A 22,026-nucleotide genomic window follows, 5' to 3' on the forward strand; every position below is an offset into this window, starting at 1 on the left:
TGGATAAAAGAAATGCTTCTCGAACGTACGGTCGAGATCTGTTGGTTGCCTATTGCTAAAACGTCCGTTGGTTTCTTGTCGGCGCGCCACGTGTAATACTTTCAGGATCGCCACAAGGCGGATCGGACAGTCCTGCCCTTTGCAACCGTTTGATTCTAAGGTCGTTGTGGTGGGGCAACCTGTCGCTAAGTCATAAGTTGTTTTTTTTTTTCTCTCTTTCATCAGAGTTACAAGCTGTTTAAGAAGTTAAAGTGCCATATACCGCATTTGATTTATCCAAAAAAGCTCAATGCTAGCTCGAGCACAATGCACGATGATAAAGATTTTTTGAAGACATAGATGAGTAAATATTGATTCAAGATCACAAATAAAATTGGAATGTTTGATTACAACAAAGAAAAGAGAAAAAAATTGCTTGTTCTAATTAATTCTGAAATAAATGTGAATGGATGGTTGTCTGTTGTCCAAATAAGTTAGAACTTTTTTACAACTTTATCAAAATGTTAATAACTCCGTTACATACTACTATGAACTCCACTATTATAATGCACAAACTATGAGAAATTTCTCTTGCAGTGTTGCAGAACTGCCGCAAACTACTTTGTTGCAAACCTGCACAAACGCCACTCCCTTCATATTTATATATTTGTTTTATTTTTCTCTCTTTTCTATTTGAAAGTAAGACTCATAAGTGTAAGTTGTATTGGAGAAGTTAATTGAGATTCGAGACCATATAGGAATGCAGCTCCATTATTGAGTTCAGCAACAATTATAAAGTTAAAAGATCCATCTCAACCTTTTACATATCTAAGTGGGCAAGAAAAAAATAAAATGTCTCGTTAATTTTCTTTTCCTCCTTTATTATCTTTATACTCCATTGTCTAGTCCACCACCTAGTCCATTCTTGGCCCTTACCCCTTCCATCCTAACCATCATAAAGGAATTAGAACAACTAATTGGTTCTATCTTCTATGTCTTTATTCCTTTGAACCCTTCTAAAAGAATATTAATCATCTTTTAACTATCTCCCTATACATTCAAAAATATTGCTATAAATAGGAAAAGGGATAGAAGCAAGAGATATCAAGGTCGAGGCAGAGAAGAGGGGCAGAGAAGATTGAAATGTCATGGCTCAAGAGACCTCAATTTGGTTGGAATCACGAGCATTGGTGCCAAATTTAGAACCAGATAGCAGTAATTTTCTATTTATTAGGATGAAAAACATGATTGGAGGCAGAAAGGGCCATGACTAGAACTCACGAAGGTTGCGATGGAAGCAAGGAGGGTCAGTAACAAAGGTGGCAATTGGAATGGAGCCAATGATAGATAGGGTGATGGAGTCACTAGTTTCCTTAAAGTGCAAAAAGAAAAAAAAGGAGGACAAGTGACTTTACCGGCTATTTTGGTTTCCTTTAATTATTTGGACATGTGGATGTCTTAAATGAACTCTTCAAATTTATATTATTAGGGAGCCAAATTTTACCTGTTTTCTATCTTTTTTCTTTGGATACAATGGGGCTTATGGATGAAGAACTTTGGAAAACTATCTACGTTAACTGTCTAAAGTGCCCATGCATGAGACATCGTCTGTTGTCAACATCTCTCTATATTTATTTGTTTATTTACTTCTCTCTTTTTTATGTGAAAATGAGGCCTATAACTAGAACTTGCTAAAGAAATTAGTTAGGACTTGAAAACATGTACACTACACCAAATATAATCTATTCCCCCATTTATTATTGGGATATATGAAAATCATCGCCACAAAAGTTTATTACCACATGTATCCATAAACATCACTATGAATTTGATTTTGCAATTTTTAACATGACCTAATTTACAAAGCATTATATTATTACACTTTTTATTACATTTACAAATATAGCAATATACCTACTCTAGTAAATATCATAATAGATTTATTAAAAATAATAAAAAGATAAAAAAGCCACCGCTTGTGTTACATCTACATGCATCTAATTTTTTTAAGAAATATAGCTTTCCAAATTTTCAAAGAAGAAACAATCTAGACTTTCCAAATACAGTTATTTTCCTTCTCACCATGTTGTTTTCTCATAAACCTTACATCCCCATTGCGCCACCCCAGATATGGATTCCTCTTTTTCTCTTCCCTCCACTTTGGTGTTACTCGTTCATCATTGCTCGTCACAATAGAATCAACTAATTAGGATCCAACTACAACAAATAATCTTTGTTCGCTCTTTCATCTGATTGTCATTTTTTTTTGTTTCATGCTAGTGATTGATAGAAAGTCCTAGTTTTTATTAAATCCTAATTCTCATAAACAAAGAATCCTAAATAATATTAAGAATCAACAACTACTGAAATCATGTTAAGCATAGACCATTGCACGAGGAAGGTTGAGCGGTGAGGAGTGGAGGCGGAGGAGGCCAAGAGACTGAAGATGAGGCGACATAGGGTGAAGGTGGACTTATTTGGTGAAGTGGGAGGTCTATTATGCTTGGATAGGATGATCTTAAGGGGAGGTGGGATGTAGCAAGGGTCTGAAACAAAGTATCTCCAGCCAAGGGGGCTAAAACAAGGAGCGGAAGGTGGTGACCGGTGGAGGTAGAGGAGGCCAATGAAGGCATAGGAGGCTAGTGTCTCACTACCAGTTGAAGGTATTGAGTGGGAAACTTGATGCAGCAAGGGCTTGATGCAAGCTTCTTCGGCGAAGTTCGACCAAGAGAGGAATGGGAGGTCAACAAGAGGTGGATGTGAAAAAAACCAACAAAGGTAGGGGAGGGTCTTGTGCCTGGCAAGGAAGAGATTGAGGGGTAAGTGGGAAGTGGCGATTGCCTGAGGTGGAGAATATTTCTAATGAGATTGATGGGGGAGGACATGAGAGTATAGGTCTAGTGGCGGTGCTCAAGTAGCAATCATTGGAGAATAGAAAAAAAAACTCCAAACCTTTGAGGGTTTCCGAAGGAATTGAGGCCTCAAATCAATTGTAATAAGGATTGGTGGGATATCCCAAAAAACGATTGTGGGGTATCCAGTATATAGACTCTAATAACAATAATAAAAGTTGGATAGGAACAATTCACTCTTTAATTGATATCCTTTCATGAAGAAAACTTATCAAAATACGATTTAGTGGAAATCTAGAAGAAATTTGATAATTTAGAACATGATAATTGTAATGATACTTGAAAGAAAAATCAATAATATTCAACTAGGATAAATTATATTATATTAATTGATTTAGGTTAGAATTGATATATTATGGCTGGACAAATCTGCTCAGCATTTTAATATATTGAGGATCCTAGAGTTTAAGAGACATCAACCGTTCAAATGAGATAATAATAGGCAAAAATTGCTCCCTATGATAGGCAAGTTTAAGTATATCATTTTAGCATATTCTTCATTAGTAATATCTATAAAAACACACTTGAATATTTTACTTTTGCTTCTTATTATTAGTTATTGCATTTTATATTTAGACAACACACTTATTATTTTCCAAAAGACATACTATTAGCTAATTGTGTATTGCCAAATTATTTCCATTTTTCATAAGAATTTATCACAAATTGTTTATATTATTCAAGTGACTACTATAAAAAAAGTTCAGACGTAATTTTACTGTATTAAATGATCATCATTGATGTAGTTTTCTTTTATGCCACTTATTTATATTCTAAGTTGCTTCTATTTTGTATACAAATAAAAGAGAGTTTATAAAAATATAATTGATGGCTAAAAGTTGGATACATGAGCCACACAAAGTTAGTGCAAGATATTTGGAACGTCTTTCTAGCTTTTTAGAATTTCTATTAAGGTCTTATGAGGATGGTCATATTGCTTGTTCTTGCATAAAGCGCGTCAATAAACTTTATTATACTTAAAGATGTTATCATGGAGCATGCATTGACTCCTAAACTTGGTCATGCTTATACTCATTGAACAACTATGATGCAATGGCACTTTGATAGCTATAAGAATGATTGTGCTTAAGATATCCAATTGATGATTGTGCATAGAAGTGGTTTGATGCTTAATACTTCGCCTTAGCCATAGTACATGGCCGATTGTCATAATTCCATAAACTTACCACCATAGATATGCATGAAGCAACCATCTTTCATGTTGTCATTGCTCGATTCTAGATCAAAGTCACCACAAAATAATATTAATATCTAGTTGCTGCCTTTAATTGACGAGCTGGAGAAGCTATGGGATAGTGGAACGGAAACATATGATATTGCTAAAAAGTAGAATTTTTGGATGCATATTGCAAATTTTTCGAATTTTTGGAATGATGCTTAATACTCCGATTCTTGCGTATGGATCAACCATTTTGAAGTGACAACCGCAAATTTAATGAAAACAAAGAACGGTATATGGCACGAATTTCACCACTTAGATCTAATATTTTGGAAGGCTTGGAATTAGTAATTGGATGAGGGTTAGTTGACTTGGCACAAGTAAAAGAGGCATAGAAGAAGAAAAGCATATTTTTGCTAGGGGTACAATTTGCTTCAACATAACTTTGATGTTGTGCATATCGTGTAGAATGTGTGTGACAATTGTTAGATACATTGCTAAACATGGATAAAAAAAAAGAAAGATAATTTAAAGTCGCATTTTGATCTTAGAGAAATGGATATAAGGAGCGTGCTTCAACCAAAGGAGCTTCCAAATGAAAAAATGTTCTTTCTCTCAGCTTGCTACACTCTATCTTCAATAAAAAAAGAACACATGCTTGGAGTGTTGAAAGGATTGAAAGTGCTAGATAGCTATTTATCAAACATTTTAAGATAAAGCAACGTAAAAATTATGGGACTTAAAAATCAAGATTATCGCATCTTGATGCAGGATTTTCTTCCAATATCTATAAGAGTTCTAAATGACCAAGTAAATAAAGCAATAATTGATCTATGCGTTTATTTTCAGAATATATATTCCAAAGTACTCAAAGTAAGCCCTCTTGAAGAACTAGAGGCACAAACAGGAGAAATACTTTCTTACATGGAAATGATTTTTTCTCCATATTTTTTCATTATTATGGTGCATTTGATCATTCATTTGGCTTCTGAGACGAAGCCTACCGGACCAGTGCCTTATTAATGGATGTACCCAATTGAGAGGTGTGTTTTAAAATTTTGTCTCTTTTTGATTTCACATGTTCATTATCTTGTACTATTGTAGTGCTGATATAGTTTAATTAGTAGTACATTCTTGTTAACTGTTAAATCCTATGTTCGAAAAAAAGCCCATCATGAAGGTTCAATTGCATAGAGATATTTAGTAGAGGACTCCATATAATTTTCTTCAAGATACTTTGAAGGTATTGAGATAAAGTTTAGTCGATCATTTTGGAATATGGATAGCTTGTTCTTGAACCTATGCAAGATGCACCTTTGCTTATTATAGCCGGTCATCCTATAGAAAAAGTGGCTAATATATTATTCTGGAGATAGAATAACCTTTGCTTATTATAGCACATCTGTGTATGCTATACAACCATAACTTAGTCATTACATTCATCGAGTAAGTGCTAAGATTCTTAGTTAAATTGATTTTATGGCTCTTATGTAATAACCATACTAATTGGGTCAATTACTTATTAATGAGCATTGGAGAGAGGTCAAGTGGCAACATCGCAACCATCATCCATCATAAATGGAGATAGAAAATGAATATAGCAAGCTTGAGGTCCAAACAATGGGGCAAAAGGTCCAAAGGATATCTATCTTATTAGAAATAGAAGGTTTCGCACAGAAGATCAGAAGAAAAATAGGAGAACACAAAATATTGGAATTATCATCACAACAAAGACATCAAGCTTACCAGATGATGTTGCCTTCTTTGGCAAGTTAATAGATAATTGAATTAAATTATTATGAGAGTTTTAAAGTTGCCTTATTTAAGTGGGATTGGGTTGATGTAGAGTAGGGAAAAGGGTTGAAGAAAGATGTATTTGGATTCACACCTGTGAATTTCTCAAAGTTGGTGCATATAAGTGCAAATTTGGCCGATGACCTTTTTATTCTAGCATCACGGTGTTGCAAGTTTTTTATGTCGAATATCCATTGAATCCTAAATAGTGTGTTGTTGAGACAAAGACTCGTGACTTATATGATATGGGTGAAGAATCATCCATCAAGACAAACAATGAGCATTTGTATATCAATGATGGGTTAAGGAAGGAATCTACACAAGCTTCACAAGATGAAGTAAATTGGATTAGGAATGATATCAACGACACGGCCATTGATTTAGGAAATGGAGTATATATAAACCTATATTGGATGAGGATACATAGTGCTTTTTATTTTAGTTAGAAAGCTATAAGGAAAATATAACAGTTGGATGATTTTTCATGAACTTCTATTTCACTTGATATTAATTTGGTAAGCCACATTTGGTTAATTTAACATGTTATGATAACAACTATAATTAAAAATATACTCCAGTGGTTTTTTTATCTCTTGGTTGGGCCATTAATGATGGCCATAGAGCTGGAACCTCATACTCTGCAATGATGCTTGGGTGTTCTATCTACTCAATTCAATACTCCACCCATTATAACGCATTCATTCTAATCCTTATCATTATGTTGATTACTGTTGAATGTTCCCATGAACTTTTGGAATAAAATGGTCAAGATTTCCGTACCTAGTTGCGCTCTCTCTCTCTCTCTCTCTCTCTCTCTGTGCGCGCGCGCGCATGAGCACGCTTGTCTCTCGGTGTGTTTGTGTATCTCTATCACTCCATGTGCATGCACGTATGCATGCGCATGCGAGTGAGCATGTGGACGACTTATAGCCAACAAGCAGCTTGTTTGTTTCTTTATGCATATGAAACTTCTCCGAAAAAAGACTATAGTTATAGTAATAGTCTGAAGAATGTCACAAAAAGTTCATTTAGAAGCCCTCTAGTTTTTCAACTATATGTTGTTCGTTAACTTATTATGAAGTAAGGAGGAAGTCTAACATGAGGGCACCAACAGGTTGAGTTGATAAATTTATTAGTTGGATACCTGCCAAGTATATTTTTGATACTGTCATTAATACCGATTTGGCCAGGCTTAGTTAAAACAAAGAGGAATAAGGCTAATATGTAACAAAGATACTAAAAGAATGGTGAATGCTATACATAACAAAGATACAAAATTTAGAAGGTACAAATGCCTCATGTTAACCACATCAATATTGTTGTCATGATATCAACAAATTCACAGAGTCTTAGAATGCAACAGGCAACTCTAAATACAGATTACAGAGGCATAGTCATGGAACCTTAATTACGGATCGTATAAACTTCAGATGTTATGCGTGCATGAGAAACTACAATATTTATAGTATTTGACATCTTCATAGCATTTGTTGTATTCTTCTCCTACGTCAACGAGAAGGACGAGAAGGGTTCAGTGTTAAAACTTTATATACAAGATTCTGTATTCGAAGTTCCAAGCTTGTGTTCCTTGCAAAGAGTCTCGGAACATCTGATAAAAAGTCATATACAAACGGTTAGGCTCAATAGTTATGACACCATTCCTTCATTTTTATTTTTATTTTTATTTCTGCTCGAGCGGGCGATTCATACCTGTCAAGTACGAATACACCCAATAAAATCAGAAAACAAAATATCTCGGAACGTCCGAGGTAGCTCCCCATCCCCAACCCATAAAGTACTACCTGTATGGCTGGTCGCATAAGCAGCCATCCAGTCCGCAGCCCCATTAGCTTCTCGAAATATATACTTGGCCGAAAAGGCTCCTCCATCCTTCGTCATTGCCCAGATATCTTGGAGTAATGGGTGGTCGCGACCAACACCCCTTGGACCTCCTCGAATCCAACGTTTTATAACGCCATTCTTCATATTACAATTACATGACTACATATTACTGCTTCCCTACGAAGGATAAAATGAATTTTCGCATTAAGTTTGTGTGAACAGGCCACATACTGCACAGCAACTGATCCCCAGACTAGGATTTTGACCGTTGTATCTTAATTTGTGTAACATTCTTTGTCAAAATCTCCGAAGTTATTGACACAAATATCTTAATCCACACATTCACAATTTGATATTGTCACGCCCCGAATTCGGTTCATGACACGGCCGTGTTATTGCCAAGTTAAGCATACAATAACACACAGCCACTTTAAATCTTCAAATTGTAAACAACTATATTCATGAAAGTTATTAAATGTTCATGTATTAAAATCCATACAAAGCTTCTAAAAACAATATCAACATTTAACATTCACCTTTCCCATAACCCTGGAGTATGTTACGCTCCTTGTTCCTAGCATCTCCTATTCATCTGTAAAGACATAAATAGAATGATGTGAGCTATAAAGCCCAGTAAGTAAACAAGCATAATCTTATCGGATCAAGCATAATATTCTTCATACTAGTACATTATTTTAAGAAACTAAAGGTTGTAATAAAGTAAACACTTTATACAACATATAATCGAACCAGACTTAAAACTTGTCTTTATTCCATGCTTTGAAATCCGTACTTATCATTATTCTTGCTTTGAAATCCGTACTTATCATTATTCATGCTTTGAAATCTGTGCTGTCATTATTCATGCTTTGAAATCTGTGCTTGTAATAAAGTAAACATTTCATATAATCCAACCAGTCATAAAACTATGCAAGTCCATTTATGCAACTTCATAAATATGATTATACATCATAAAACTTTTGCCATTTATACATCATAAAACTTTTGCCATTTATGCATCATAAAACCTTTGCCATTTATTTAATTGGGTTCTGAATAAGGCCCTTGGCCTGATTTAATTACTGGCCCACTTATATTCAGCCCCAAAAACACTATTGGTTAATTTATAATTATACCTTATCAGTTCTAGTTAATTTAAAGAGAACCTAGCCTCAAACTATATTCAATATAGTCCCTATATTAAAATTTGAGCTCTTCAGGCCCAGTTAGTTTTGGTTTTAAGAACACTGGGCTCGGACCAGGGCCCAGCCTGGCCTCAGGCTTCTAAAGCCAAATTTATTTGAAGCCCACTCCGGAATCAGGCCCATTTCGGCCCACAGCTATTTTTTATTTATTTTTCTTTCTTCTTTTCTTTTCTTTCTTTTCTTCTTTTCTTTTCTTTTCTTTTCTTCTTTTTCTTTTCTTTTCCTTTTTCTTTCTTTTTTTCTTCTCTTCTCCCTTCCCGAACCTTCTTCTTCTTCCTTCTTCTTCTTTCCGTCCCGATCTCCTCCCCCTCCTCTTCTCCTCCTCACTTGAAGCGAGGCGGCTCATGGAGTACTCGGGAGGAGCCGGGTCCGAGGTCGACGGTGCCGGCGGCCGGCCAACATCGCCCGCTGCTCGGCCTGTAGCGGCCGATCCCCCCTTCTTCATCATCCTTCTTCTCTTGAGAAGGGAGGAGGGCGGCTCCCCCTCACGGAAAAGGTCGACCGCGACTGGCGGCGCCCACGGTTGAACCCGTCGCCGCGCCCGCGGCGGCCGGCTTCCTTCTGTTCCTTGGTGGAAATGGGGTGTCGAGACCACCCTCTCGAAAGAAAGGGGCCTCCGGCCCGCCGCAGTTCCGACCGAGGGCCGATAGAGCTTGCAGTTGGAGCCGAAGGCTCCTCCCTCGTTCCTATTGGGGTAGGGGAAGTAACCCACGACCGTGGCCATCGATGCAGCCATGGCAGCGGCCGAGCTCGCTGCGACCAAAGGAGCGGAGGAAGAGCCTCTGGCCGTCGACGGCTGCGGCTGAGTATGCCAGGTAAACTCTTCCCCTTTCTTCCCTCCTCCTCTTCTTCTTCTTCTTCTTATTTTTATTCTTCCTATTCTTTTTTCTTTTGTTTTCATTCTTTCCTTTTCCTGTCTTGATCTCTTCTATTTCTTTCTCTCTCTGTCTTGTTGTTTCATGATTAAGCTAGATCTACTTACATAATACCAGGGAAGAAGAAGTCAGGGACTTACCTAGCTCTGGGACAACTCTATGATGTTCCCTCCGGCGGCTCAGATCCCTACTCTTCCGTTCCTTGTAGCAGGAGAGAAAAAGGAGTGAGGGGCAGTGAGAGGTGAGGAATGAAACATCCGTGAGAAGAGCCCCTGGTTCTTATGGCACTCGGTGGGGAGGAAGAAGAGTGGTAGTGATCGTGGCTGTCAGGCAGTTGTAACCGCCAGACAGCTGGCGATTACCGCCTCCATCTTCTTCCCGAAAGGCTACTTGGATTTTCAGATGGGCCAGCCATGTTGGGCTTGGCCCATTAGTCCACTGTGTGTGGGCTGGTCCTCACAGATATCACCTCTGAACATAAGCTGGAAAACATAAAGACCTTTTCATCACATACATGCCTGCCAAATTCGACCCAAAATCGACATGATCATCAATTAAACATGCTTCATCCACACAGAGCTATATAAAAGTGGGACACATATTTGGCTCCATAATGCTAAACAGGTCATATATGCAGCTGCAAAACGCTAATTGAGCCACATATACGGCCAAATGGTGCTAAATCGAGTGCCTTTTCGGTCCGTATGCATTATGACCACTTATAGTAACTACATATAAGCAATGCAATGCGGTCAGAGATCTGCACATGCATACGCAGCCTTATGCGCCATTTATATCATTTCCATTGATCTGATAAGATAGTATTATCAACTAGAAAACAGGAAAGAAAATGGGTAAAAATTAATAAGGTTCAGGATAAGCAGCTATAACAGGCTTCCAAATATTTTACATACCAAATTAAAACAAAAAATAGAACAATCAGGTCCTACATGCAATACAAGTCAAATGATAATGCATTGCAAATGTGCCCGAGAAATGTTATTTCCCAATAACAACTCAATGATGTGCTAATTTCAACAGTCTGTCATTTCTATATTGTAACAGAGTCCATCTAACTAAATGTAAACAACAAGCCTTCTCACATCATGAAGTACTAATTGAAGAATACAAACGATTATAGTAATTCATACCATGATGCCCATGACAAATGATTTCAAAAATCTTATGAAATCAGACAGAAACAACAGAAAATGGAAAGATTAAAAATGATTTGCCACAAGGAAACCCTAAAGATTCTTTCTGCCGTATCAAAGGACTAACTATCCAATCAGGAGCTCCCTACATTATTGGGCTGAGCTTCAGATAATATGTATTTCACCACATCAGCACAACAAGAAAGTTTATCTGCCTTCTCATCAGGAATATCAATGGAAAACTCCTGCTCAAAAGCCATAACCAGCTCCACCCTATCCAAGCTGTCCAAACATAAGTCCTTTTGGAAATCAGCTGTCTCTGTGACCTGTAGCAAGTTCCAATTTGACGGTAGTCAGATATTTTTCATAGAAAACATCCATAATAACATCTAGATTGAGAGAAAAATGAAGGAAGACCAACAAAGGGAGTTCAGAAAGATTTAAGTCAAATGCGATAATAGGTCACCTACTTGTTACTACACTCTTGCAAACAAAAATAAAAACAGTCAAAAAATGCATATGGCAGCTCCCATAAATTCAGGAGATACAAGAGCATCATGATATGTATTATCATAATACATATGGCAGCTCCCATAAAGATATATATTGGAATTCCACATTATTATCATACCAATAATTAGGATATTCCAAACAAATTATATTATCCCACAAGTATCTAGATTCCTTTCACCATCTTCTTCTACATCCTTCAACTAAAAAAGTAGGGAGTGAATGCAGATAAAGCACCCAGGGAAGGTAACCCATCTGAATGCTCCAGGAAGTTTGATAGGCGTCTCCCATAAAGCCTCAGACCAACTGACATGAAGGCAGCCATGTAGAGAGAGAACCATTCCAGAACTGTCATTCAAGTTACTGCTAAGTCTCGAGAAAGGAGAGGGATTCAGTAGGTGCAATTATGTAGGTTAATTATGTGACTAAAGAGGTTTCAGTGAAGGTGAGCAAATGATAGAACCATTTCTTCAACAACATAAAGAGGTTTGGGAAATGACAGGTGGAATTAAAAATTTTAAAAACTCACAAAATAAACTTTACTTGCATAATTCTTACTAGAAGCAAAAAGAAAACGTGGCAAAAGTAGACACATCATGAATTCAATTACAAGAAATGTGTGTTCCACAAATTAAGGGAAAAATTCCTTCCAAAGTCAATAGCAGGAGGTGCTTGGACTTTGCAGGAGGGAAAGTTGCAGTGTGGCAGAAGGTAGAATAGGTGAATGATGTGGTGTTTCCCTTGTGATGGAAATTTTGCTTCAGTACTGACTGAGGAAGTGGGATGAGACAACGAAAATCCTGACAAAGGAACAAGAAAGCAGAAAGTAAAGAGAGTAGGGAGATTAGAAGGTTTTGGGGCACAGAAAGTGCCTAGATAATAATAATATTTCTGATATAAAACAGTGGCTAGAATTGAGCTTTACAATCAAAAAATCCAAACCCAGTATGAAAATAAAGCTTGTGTTAAACCCATGAGCTAAACTATTGCAGATACCTCAATAAGGCAATATGTTAGGTAAAATGGTACCCAATATCCATTTAAACATTTCCCAATTTCATTTACAAAACTTCCATTTTATATGAACTTCAATAAAAGGCAAGACAGGTTCTAATGTTTTTTGGTTCAAACAAACATCAAAACTGCAAGAGCAATTTATAAAGAAGTAATCACTTGCATTCAAAAAACGGAAGGTACAGAAAGCTCTCTAGCAGCTACTGGAAACAGTAAAAGTCAAAAGAAGTCATCAAATTCATATATCCTTTTAATGACACTTCAAATGACATGCCATGTCCACATTGTATCCATATCAAATATTGATACTCGTCAGATACTTCTCAGATACCTGCCTAATACTTGTGTTAAGCAGCATATTTTTCAAAATTTAAAAAACACCCCAGATACTTTTTGGATACACTTCAGATACTTCCCCAATACCTTCAAAAATAAAAGGGAGGATCAATTTTGTAGTCTATTGATATTATATTAAATATAAGTATGGATTATAATTTATGGCATAATGACTAATTATGAGCTAGTAGAAGTTCTAGTGTATAAAGTGTTGACTATTGTTCTAAAAGGCTAATATGCATAATCAATGTCTCTTTCATTTGTATACACCTGTAATTTGTGTGTATGGATGTATATGCATGTGTATAAAATAAATAATACATAGATATATATGCATATATATAGATATGCATGTCTATATATATCTTGACATATCCTAGCCGTATCATATCTTACATTCTCAAGATTTGCCTTATCGTTGTGTCTGTATCATGCCGTATTCTATATCCATGTCCATGCTTCGTAGGTACTCATCACATGGTTAACTTTACTGAACATTTTTGATGCAGGAAACTACCTGAAAGAACAAACTAGGTTTTCTGGAAGGAAGACAGAAGACAAGCATAAAATAATATCCACATAGAATGAGATTTGGTGGTTTGGAAGCCACGGATTGCACATAGACCCCAAAAATAGATGTATTTTGTATTTGTATATATATAACTGATACATGTAATGGTCCACAGATAGGCTATATACAGGATGTTAGTTGGGACGGATTTTCAGCAAAGCAAGCAAAAATCTCCTGTAATGAAGTCGGCAGTAAATTGGTTTTGTAGAAAAAAAGGTTTTGAGCAAACTGGACGGGATTCAGATCTAATAGCAGTTCATTGGATCTGATCGGATCTGGTGCTGTTGGCTGCATTAGGAAAAATACAGCAAATGGAAAGGGACAAAGAAAAAAAATCTAAGTAGAAAATAAACTTTATGAATAAAACACAGAAAAATATAAGAAAGACTCAAGGGAGAAGACAAAGGATGATATTGGACTCTGGCACCAAGGAATGACACCCAGGGTTGAAGGCCTCACACCTCCGTTATGGAATGATAGTGCAGTGGAAAAAAAAAGAAAACTTGCTTGATTCATATTCTGCATAAAAACTTAATTGCATAATATCCATATTTATAGAAAAGGGAAACCCTAACTATTCTTCCAAAAATACTCTTCATAAAGTGCTAGTCACTAATTCATGACTACTACTATACCATGATTAATATCACGTGAACAGTACCACAAGAAATAACTGCACCTTTTAAGTTGTCAAATAACATCTAAGATCTTTCAATCCCAGCCAAAGTCGGCCGTACCGCCCCATACCTTTCCGGAAGAAAATTGGTACGAAATACACCTTCAAGTCGGTACAAGTTCCGTACCAAAGCGTACGAAGGTGCGTATTGAGAAAAATAGTTAGAGAGTTATTTCGGCACAGAAGTGTACCGTACCGTACCGATATGGTACCTAGTACTGAGATTACAAACCTTGAACCCGGCCCTTAATTCAATACAACTATTACTGAAACCAATGTCGGGGGAACCGATACCGGGCACTATACCGATTGCCCGATAGTACGAGTTGGTACGGGCCTGTGCCGGGCCCGTACCGACACAGTAGAGGAGGCGGGGGAGACAGGAAAAAAGAGAGAGAAAGGGAAGAGAGGGAGGGAAACCGGCGGAGGGTGGCGGAGGCCGACAAAGGGCCAATGGAGGCCAGTGGAGGGTCGTCGAAGGCCGGCAACCCAAGCAAGAGGTGGAGAAAACCTCCGCGGCCAAAAAATACGGCGGGTTTGTTTGCCGGCTGTGGAGCCCAGAGGAGCGTCCTCCACGCGGCTCGCCGACCAGCCTCCACCTTTCTCTCTCTTCCTTCCTCTCCCTCGCCCTCCATCCCCTGCTTGCTCTCTCTCTTTCTCTCTTTCCTTCTTCTCCCCCTCTGGCAATAGATTTCGTGTCCGTTGCCGGAACCGTGCCGATCAGCCACCAAGATGGCTCGGAATGGCCGAAACCGGCCGGTTCGGGTCGGTTCCACTGACCCTGACTGAAACCATTATGAACAAAAGGAAAACAACAAATGCAAAAGTAATATTGAATTAACAAATGTCTATAAGCCATTCAGCCTTCCGCTGCATCATGACACAATCAAGGGTTTCCATTTGGTTTCTGCTATGTAGGAATGCATCTCAAGTTCTTCGAAGTTAAAACTACATAAATTCAACATCTGGTTAATGATTAACTTCTGATTTATGATTGACTGATTGATATGCCTAATAGTAGATGTCATGAGAGTTTTGGAACCCTGCAACTCGAACCCCTGCAAGTTTAGCTGAAAGTTAGATCCAATCATTGTTTGAAGGGTGCATTTCAAGCAATTGAGCCAATTTGACCTAAGGCTGGTTACAGATTAAACTCTAATTGCAGTAGCCAAAATTAGGGCCAAAAGTACCGCATGTCGAGCTATAATAGCTCAGCCTGGGATCAAGAAAGTTTTGAGTCATTGCTTGATCAAGGAATTCCCATCCTCCCCTAACTTTGCACCCTCTCTTGATGACTTCCACCGCTCTGATCAACACCTCACTACTATCTCCACAAAGATCTCGAGCTCCTTGGCTGACTCCTCCTTACCTTTGCTAGCTTTGTGTCTATCTCCATAATGCAAACCACCCCAAAAAATAGCCAGCCCTTCTAAAAGGTTTGAGATTAGTATTCTCACCAGCAATGAGAATATCGACCCAATCAACATTCTCTCCTATCTCACAGCAAGCTCCAATAGAGGCTTCGAAGTTGTGATCCTCTTTAGTGAGGATAAGACTTAATCTACCTTGAAATCTCTATTCCTCTCCATCTTCAAATGATTTGAACTTGTCATGGATCTTAGCTAGCTTCTATCAAACTTATGGTAAAGAAAAGGGAAGTGTAGATTCATTTCCACTTGATTGGATGGTGTCCTCAGTGAATAAGCTACTAGCACCAAAGAGGGTTATGAGTAGACCACAATGGGCATGATTGGGAAGGAGACTCCTCTGGAGTCTTCCTTTTCCTTATTCCCCTGCTCCCATTCCCTTTCTTTCCACTTTTTTTCTTTTTTCATAATCAAAAGTTGTCTTTTGAATTTCCATGATAATATGTCAATTTAAAAAATATTTAAAATATTGAAAAGCGTCCATCTGCATCAACAAGTGTCAATGTGAATGTAGTAAAAAATCTGGAACATGTGTTTAATAGGATTTATAACAGTTGCTATAATATCATGACAATATTTATATGGGTTCAAATGCCTTCTATTATGAATCTTTACTTGGAATATTTTTGGCCATTATTTTTCTATAAAAATCATTAGATAACACAACTAACACTTGTTATTTTAGTATGACTGTACGGTCAGTAATTTAAGCAAATAATGCTGCCATTTTTTGTTATTCTTATTTCTAGTGACAAATAATAATCATTACAACAATTAAAATTTTATTCTCAAATATTCCTAGTTTAACAGATTTAAGAAAATACTGACCATACTTTTGATTATGACAGTGAATAATTGTAAGGGAGGAGTTCATTAAATAAGGATATTGGTATCTTTGAAACCTTGTTTATGATAGTCAAAATAAATGTTTATAACTTGAGATGTGAGGGGTAAGTTCACCATCCTATTTGCAAGGTGATCTTATCTTTTGCATTGCACCCAATCAAATAGAAAATCCGTGGTTATTGTAGTTCGAGTTGCATCCAACCAAACAGGATCAAGCCAGTTGCATGGACCTGAATTGCTGCAAGTTCAGCTCCATGCAACTTTATTTGCAGTGCATTTTGAGTCACAATGAGCCAAACAACCCCATGATCAAACTTGATCTCCAGCTGATGAACAATCCCATGCAATAAGAATGTACTTGACTAAAATAACTCATGAATGCCTCTGAATAAGCCCCAGTTTTATTAGTTACCAAGCTAGTATTGCCCATATGATATCATCTTGAAAGGCATAAACATGATCAGCATTTCTCCCATATGAGATGACAATATATTTGAAATTCAGGGGATCATGCATGTTTCTTTTTCTTTAAATTTTGCAAAATCTTGAGAACCAAGTTTTCCAACTACTTTGGCTTCTTCCTATGGAAATTCAACATCCAAATAGCCTTCTATTGATAAATAAGCACCAGTCATGATTTTTTTTTTCTAACATTATTGCAGAATCACTGTATTCATTGTTTAATCATCATTTTCTTCATTAAGATTTTCAGTATTATGTGATATTGTTCTTTACTTCCACATTGTCTTTAAGATCTTGTACATCATCCAATTTTAAGGGAAGCTCCTTTACCTCTTTTTTCACTTCCGTGGTCAACAAAAGCAGATTTAATGCTCTCTATACTGCCCTATGCCCTAGTCTGATGCAAATTGAGAAGTTCTTGAGTTCTACAAGATTGTTGGCTTCTACAATATTGCTTTTCAACAACCCTTCCATCATTAAACCAAGATCGTCTGTTAAGTAGAGCCTTGAAAATTGAGAAGTTTCTCACCTTCTGTAAATTTATTCTTTTGGAATCTTCTTGGAAATAGGTTGACCATATCTATTACCGTGCTAAAGGTTAAAGGGATTTCTGATGGCAACAAATATCTCGACTTGAGCAACTTCTTTATCTCTTCATAATTAACAATTGGAACTCGGCATGGCACATCATCTGATTTTCTATGCTCTCCACCATGTATAAGCTTGGACTTTTAGTTTTGGCATGGTGAAGTTTATGCATATTTGGTCAGGCATATCATACTAATTGAAGTAATCTTCTAGATCAGGGATCAACTCTAGAAACTCACATGATTCAAGTTCCCTAGTGAAATCTCCATCGAGATACTCATAATAACATCAGCAATCTTTGCACTAGGTATCGTACAAGTATATTACCAGTTCGGTACGGCATGGTCGAGTATGATACAGTATGCATCCTGTATCAAGACCCCTTTTTCTTATTTTTTATCATAATACCTCTCGAAAATGGATGGTACAGGTTAGCACAAGTTGGAAAGGTGCAATACGCATCCTAGTTTGGAGCAGGACCAGGCAATATATATCGATATGGTTGGTTTCAATATGGGACATGTACCAACTTGATTGATGTTTTTCATACTGGTTCTAATCCGGTACGGTATGATATACCCTGAACTGTTTTGTTTAGGGCAATATGGTAAACCTTGCTTATAAAGATATTGTTGATAACCATATATGCTCCATGAATTGGATTTGCCACTGCGACAACATTATGGCATAACAAAGGTTCTGATACCAAATTGATGTACGAAAGCCTACTTTAAAACAACAAATTAGGTTTTTGGAAGGAAGATAGAAGACAAATATGGAATAATGTCGACTTAGAAGCCATGAATTGGACATGGATCAGAAAATAATTGATGTGCTTCAGATATATTAATCGTAGTCATTCATGTAGATGAAAAATAACTGATACATGTAATGGCTCACAAGCAGGCTATATAGGATATTAGTTGGGAAGGGTTTGCTGAAAATCAAAGAAAAATCTGCCAGCATAAAATCTGCAGAAAATTAACTTGTCAAAAAAAGGTTTATGAGCAAATTGACAGGTTCAGATCTAATAGCAGTTCACTATATCTAATCAGATCTGATTGTTGCTGTTGGCTGCAGAGGGAAAATATAGTAAAACGAAAGGGGAAAAATTGATCTACTTGTCTGAGATGGTTGACTTCATGGGGAGCATTTTACAGAGGAAGTTAATGAACCTGGTCTTATTGAATATATTCATATAATAACAAGATGCAGATGGCATGCTTCTTTATTGACCTACACACTCTCAGTAGTATAGTTGGCATTTTCCTTTTAAAAGCACTAGAGAATATTTAACCAAGTGATATTCCTGATCTACTTTCTTTTGTTTCTAGAGTCATATTGGCAGATAAGCTAATGCACTAATTTTATGTAAGACAGAAGAGACTTGTTTATGATAAAGAATCACCTTGCTAGAATCTATCTTATCAAACTTTTTAACCAGCTGAATTACACGAGCCATGAGATGTTCAGAGCCAGAATTGTTTGATGCCAGAGACATGTATCTGATAGGCCCAAAGAGTGACTTTCGACATGTGTTAAGCCCATGTAGTTGCGTGGAGCAGCTCAATTGCACATGCTTCAGTACAGAATTTCGTAAGTGTTGCATGTTACCCAAAGCTGAATCAAAGAAAAACCTAGCCAGGACACAAGAAAACCGAGCCAATTATAAATTAAGCATCAATGTATGAAATGTCCTATTTATCTGCTAACTAATCATAACATACATGAGAATCTAAAACATAGTTGAAAACATTCAAACAAAAAGTCCAACTCCCTGCCAATTATTATGTGTAACATAAGTTTCGCCTACAATGTGCCAGTCATTGATTATAAAGCATGTGTGATAGTGTACCAAAAGCTGATGCAGGTGTGAAAGTTCTTCGGACACCGCATGGCATATTGCAAGCACTGACAAGAAACCATGCAGGCAAGTAAACATGTCCCAAAAGAGCAAGTACCTGATCCTTCAGTTAGCTTAACAAGCAAAACTCAAATCTCTCAATGCATATGTAGCTTGCCTAAAATTGCCAGCCAAAACTCAGGAATTGGCTGTGAAATTTCTACACTGCAGACTTAGCTGTGACTTCATATATTAATAGGTCGTCAGCTGAAGAGCCAGATCATTTCTCTTGCTTTCCTTCTTTTCGTGTTTTTTAGCAGTCATATAGGTGCAAATTGCTCAAGAAAGAACTAAGAAATGAATGCAACTACAGAAGTAAAGCAAAAATTTTAAAATTTCAAATGTATCAAGTGTAACTCAGTAAAGAACCCACCGAATGAATGACTTTAATGAAAAAGATTCTACAGCGCTCTGTGTGGAGAACTCCTATGATTGTAATATCAATATAATTTCCCCCCTCTCCCAGCAAAGATAACCATTTTATAAATGCATAGAAAAATATATCCGATTCATTGAATAATATTTTGAAGTGAAAATGATCGAGAACATTGGGAGGCAATCCACCAAGAACATCAACTAAATGATCCTTGTTCTTTTTCAACGAAACAATAAAAAAGAATCCACCAATCCCCTCTTCCACTCACCACAACTTACAAGATTCTAACAAAAGATAAGAAGAACTCATTAACAATATTGTATAGAAGCGGTGACAATTATTAACTTCAACTTCGACAGCCCTCAAAAAATTCGAGCTTAAGATATGCAAGGAATCCCAAAAAAACAAGGTTAAAACCCTAATCACCAATCTGTAATCTATCCATGAAGTAAGGAAGAAGAGATACCGATCCTAATGGGAAATCGAAACCTTGATCTTGAAATGGGGGAAAGAGAGGTTTGGAAAGCGAAAGAAGTTAACCGCCACGCGTCTCTCGCCGGGCTTCTCGCGCACCGGGGACGGAGACGACAGCGGCGCACGCAGCGAAGACGGAGCGTTTACTCTGTTTTACTTTGTGTTATAAGTATTGGGTCTAAGGGTTGTCGGGTCCAAATTAGCGTACATGATGGTACATATCCAATTCATATCTAAAATAAATTATATCGATGAATCCAAAGTTTGTCAAAAAAAAAATTAGGATTGGATTGGGATAATTTCGGTCCATCCTCATCAAAAGCAAATCATTTGGAGCACTATTAACACTGCCGAGTACTAGCACGTTCGGAAGCAATCTTACTCTAAGCACGAGTGTCAAGGTGTTGGATTTAATTATGATACCGGAATCCTAATGGAACATCTAATTGATGGGCCCTCCCCCTCTTTGGTACAAAGGTCTGTATTCCACTGAAAAATTAAGGTACGACAATAAAGTTTATGATTGATTTGAATCAGGGTAATCTGGCATGAGCAAAAATAACTCATATCATATTACCATACTTGCTACGAAAAGAAAATTAAAAAAATAGTAAAATAAATAATAGATCTCATGTTGATTTTTATTAAGAGAGAAAGTAAAATAAATGCTATTAATAGTTGGAGACTTTAGCTCATCAGGAGGCAACAACTGAAAACTATTCTATAGAGATCTTGGAACCTACTGATCGGGGATTGAAAAAAGTTATGCCAACAAAATTGTAGTAGACCGAACCATCAAGAGATTTTTGGTTAATATTTTTCGAAACCTAAAAGTGTCGGTCATGGAGAGGTTTAAAAGATCACTGGTGAAGTTGGCAAATCCTTGCCGATATTAGTTCCCGATTATTTACCAAGTTAGTTAGGAAGAATGCTAATGTGCAGGTCTCATATAAAGCCACTTGGCTAGTGGTCTTAAGAAAAAAGAGGGATGGTGGGTTAAGATACATATGGTTCTATCGGAGTGCAACCCTACTCGAGAGGAGGGTTGATTAGGCTATACTTGGATATGGTAGGGGTTGATTTTGTTTGCTAATATTTGTTTACGTTAGATCGGATGAACTAGCTACAATTTAGGTCATATGGATGGACTGAGGTTCGAATCAAGTGAATTAGAGTTTGGGTTGGATGGACTAAGGTTTGGGTCAAATGAACAAAGGTTAAGATCAAACATTCTGGATTGGATGGACTAGGGTTTAGACTAGATATACTAGAATGTACTACCATTAAAGAAGTTATTTTGCCTATAGCTAGGGTGTATCTTTAGCATACCTCTCTTGATAGAGGCAATGAAATGGGAAAATGTCAAAACAAAGGACAACAACAGCCAGCTGTAGATGTAGAAGAAAGTAACAATCATATGGATTTGATTGCCTCCATTGTCATTTTCAAATGTGCATGGTATTGTAGTGTAAATGTAATGCAAACACTAATGCCAATATAAAGCTATATTCTAAGAAATTGTGAAAGACTAATGGTTTTTCTATATTGATGTAGAGCATGACTCAAGGGATGATATAGCCAAATCTAGAGGATGCTGCTCATTGATATTCTAGTGAGATCATTGGATTGCGTTGGATGTTCGAAATGCATGACAGCATCGCTTGATAATGGATGGTATCAATTGCCTGGTGTGGAGTAAGATCCTCAAGCATGGGCTACTTTATCAATTGCTTGAAGCAATAGCTGAAATAGATGGCAAGCTATGGTATGGTGGTTTTAAGGAGGACTATGCAATATTTTGACTCTGAAGGCAATTCCTATATATGTGGAGCATTGGCAAACCGAGAGATGTAGGCCAAATATCAACTAACAAGGTATATATATTTTTAGTATTTTGTTATA

The 22,026-nt window shown here is 37.1% G+C and overlaps 2 protein-coding genes across 2 annotated transcripts; one reads left to right on the top strand and one right to left on the bottom strand.

Moving 5' to 3' along the window:
* Nucleotides 1-9,182: 9,182 nt before the first annotated feature.
* Nucleotides 9,183-11,005, top strand: LOC120104058. Its single transcript, XM_039114409.1, has 2 exons — nt 9,183-9,727; nt 9,905-11,005. Exons 1-2 carry the CDS (start codon nt 9,490-9,492, stop codon nt 10,030-10,032), a joined length of 366 nt encoding a protein of 121 aa, XP_038970337.1. The 5' UTR covers nt 9,183-9,489; the 3' UTR covers nt 10,033-11,005.
* LOC113463786 (acyl carrier protein 3, mitochondrial) lies at nt 10,719-20,290 on the bottom strand. The gene is made up of 3 exons (XM_039114408.1): nt 20,117-20,290; nt 18,780-19,008; nt 10,719-11,267 (listed from the first exon to the last, which is right to left on the bottom strand). Exons 2-3 carry the CDS (start codon nt 18,978-18,980, stop codon nt 11,076-11,078), a joined length of 393 nt encoding a protein of 130 aa, XP_038970336.1. The 5' UTR covers nt 18,981-19,008; nt 20,117-20,290; the 3' UTR covers nt 10,719-11,075.
* Nucleotides 20,291-22,026: the final 1,736 nt, after the last annotated feature.

This window comes from Phoenix dactylifera, chromosome 16 (genome assembly GCF_009389715.1).
Source record: "Phoenix dactylifera cultivar Barhee BC4 chromosome 16, palm_55x_up_171113_PBpolish2nd_filt_p, whole genome shotgun sequence".
In the NCBI taxonomy this organism is placed as follows: domain Eukaryota; kingdom Viridiplantae; phylum Streptophyta; class Magnoliopsida; order Arecales; family Arecaceae; genus Phoenix; species Phoenix dactylifera.

Coding starts and splice junctions, on each gene's coding strand:
- LOC120104058 (XM_039114409.1), top strand. CDS start 9,490: ATGGGGTGTCGAGACCACCCTCTCGAAAGAAAGGGGCCTCCGGCCCGC. Junction 9,728..9,904: donor GCTGCGGCTGAGTATGCCAG/GTAAACTCTTCC, acceptor ACATAATACCAG/GGAAGAAGAAGTCAGGGACT.
- LOC113463786 (XM_039114408.1), bottom strand. CDS start 18,980: ATGCAACACTTACGAAATTCTGTACTGAAGCATGTGCAATTGAGCTGC. Junction 11,268..18,779: donor ATAAGATAGATTCTAGCAAG/GTGATTCTTTAT, acceptor AACTTGCTACAG/GTCACAGAGACAGCTGATTT.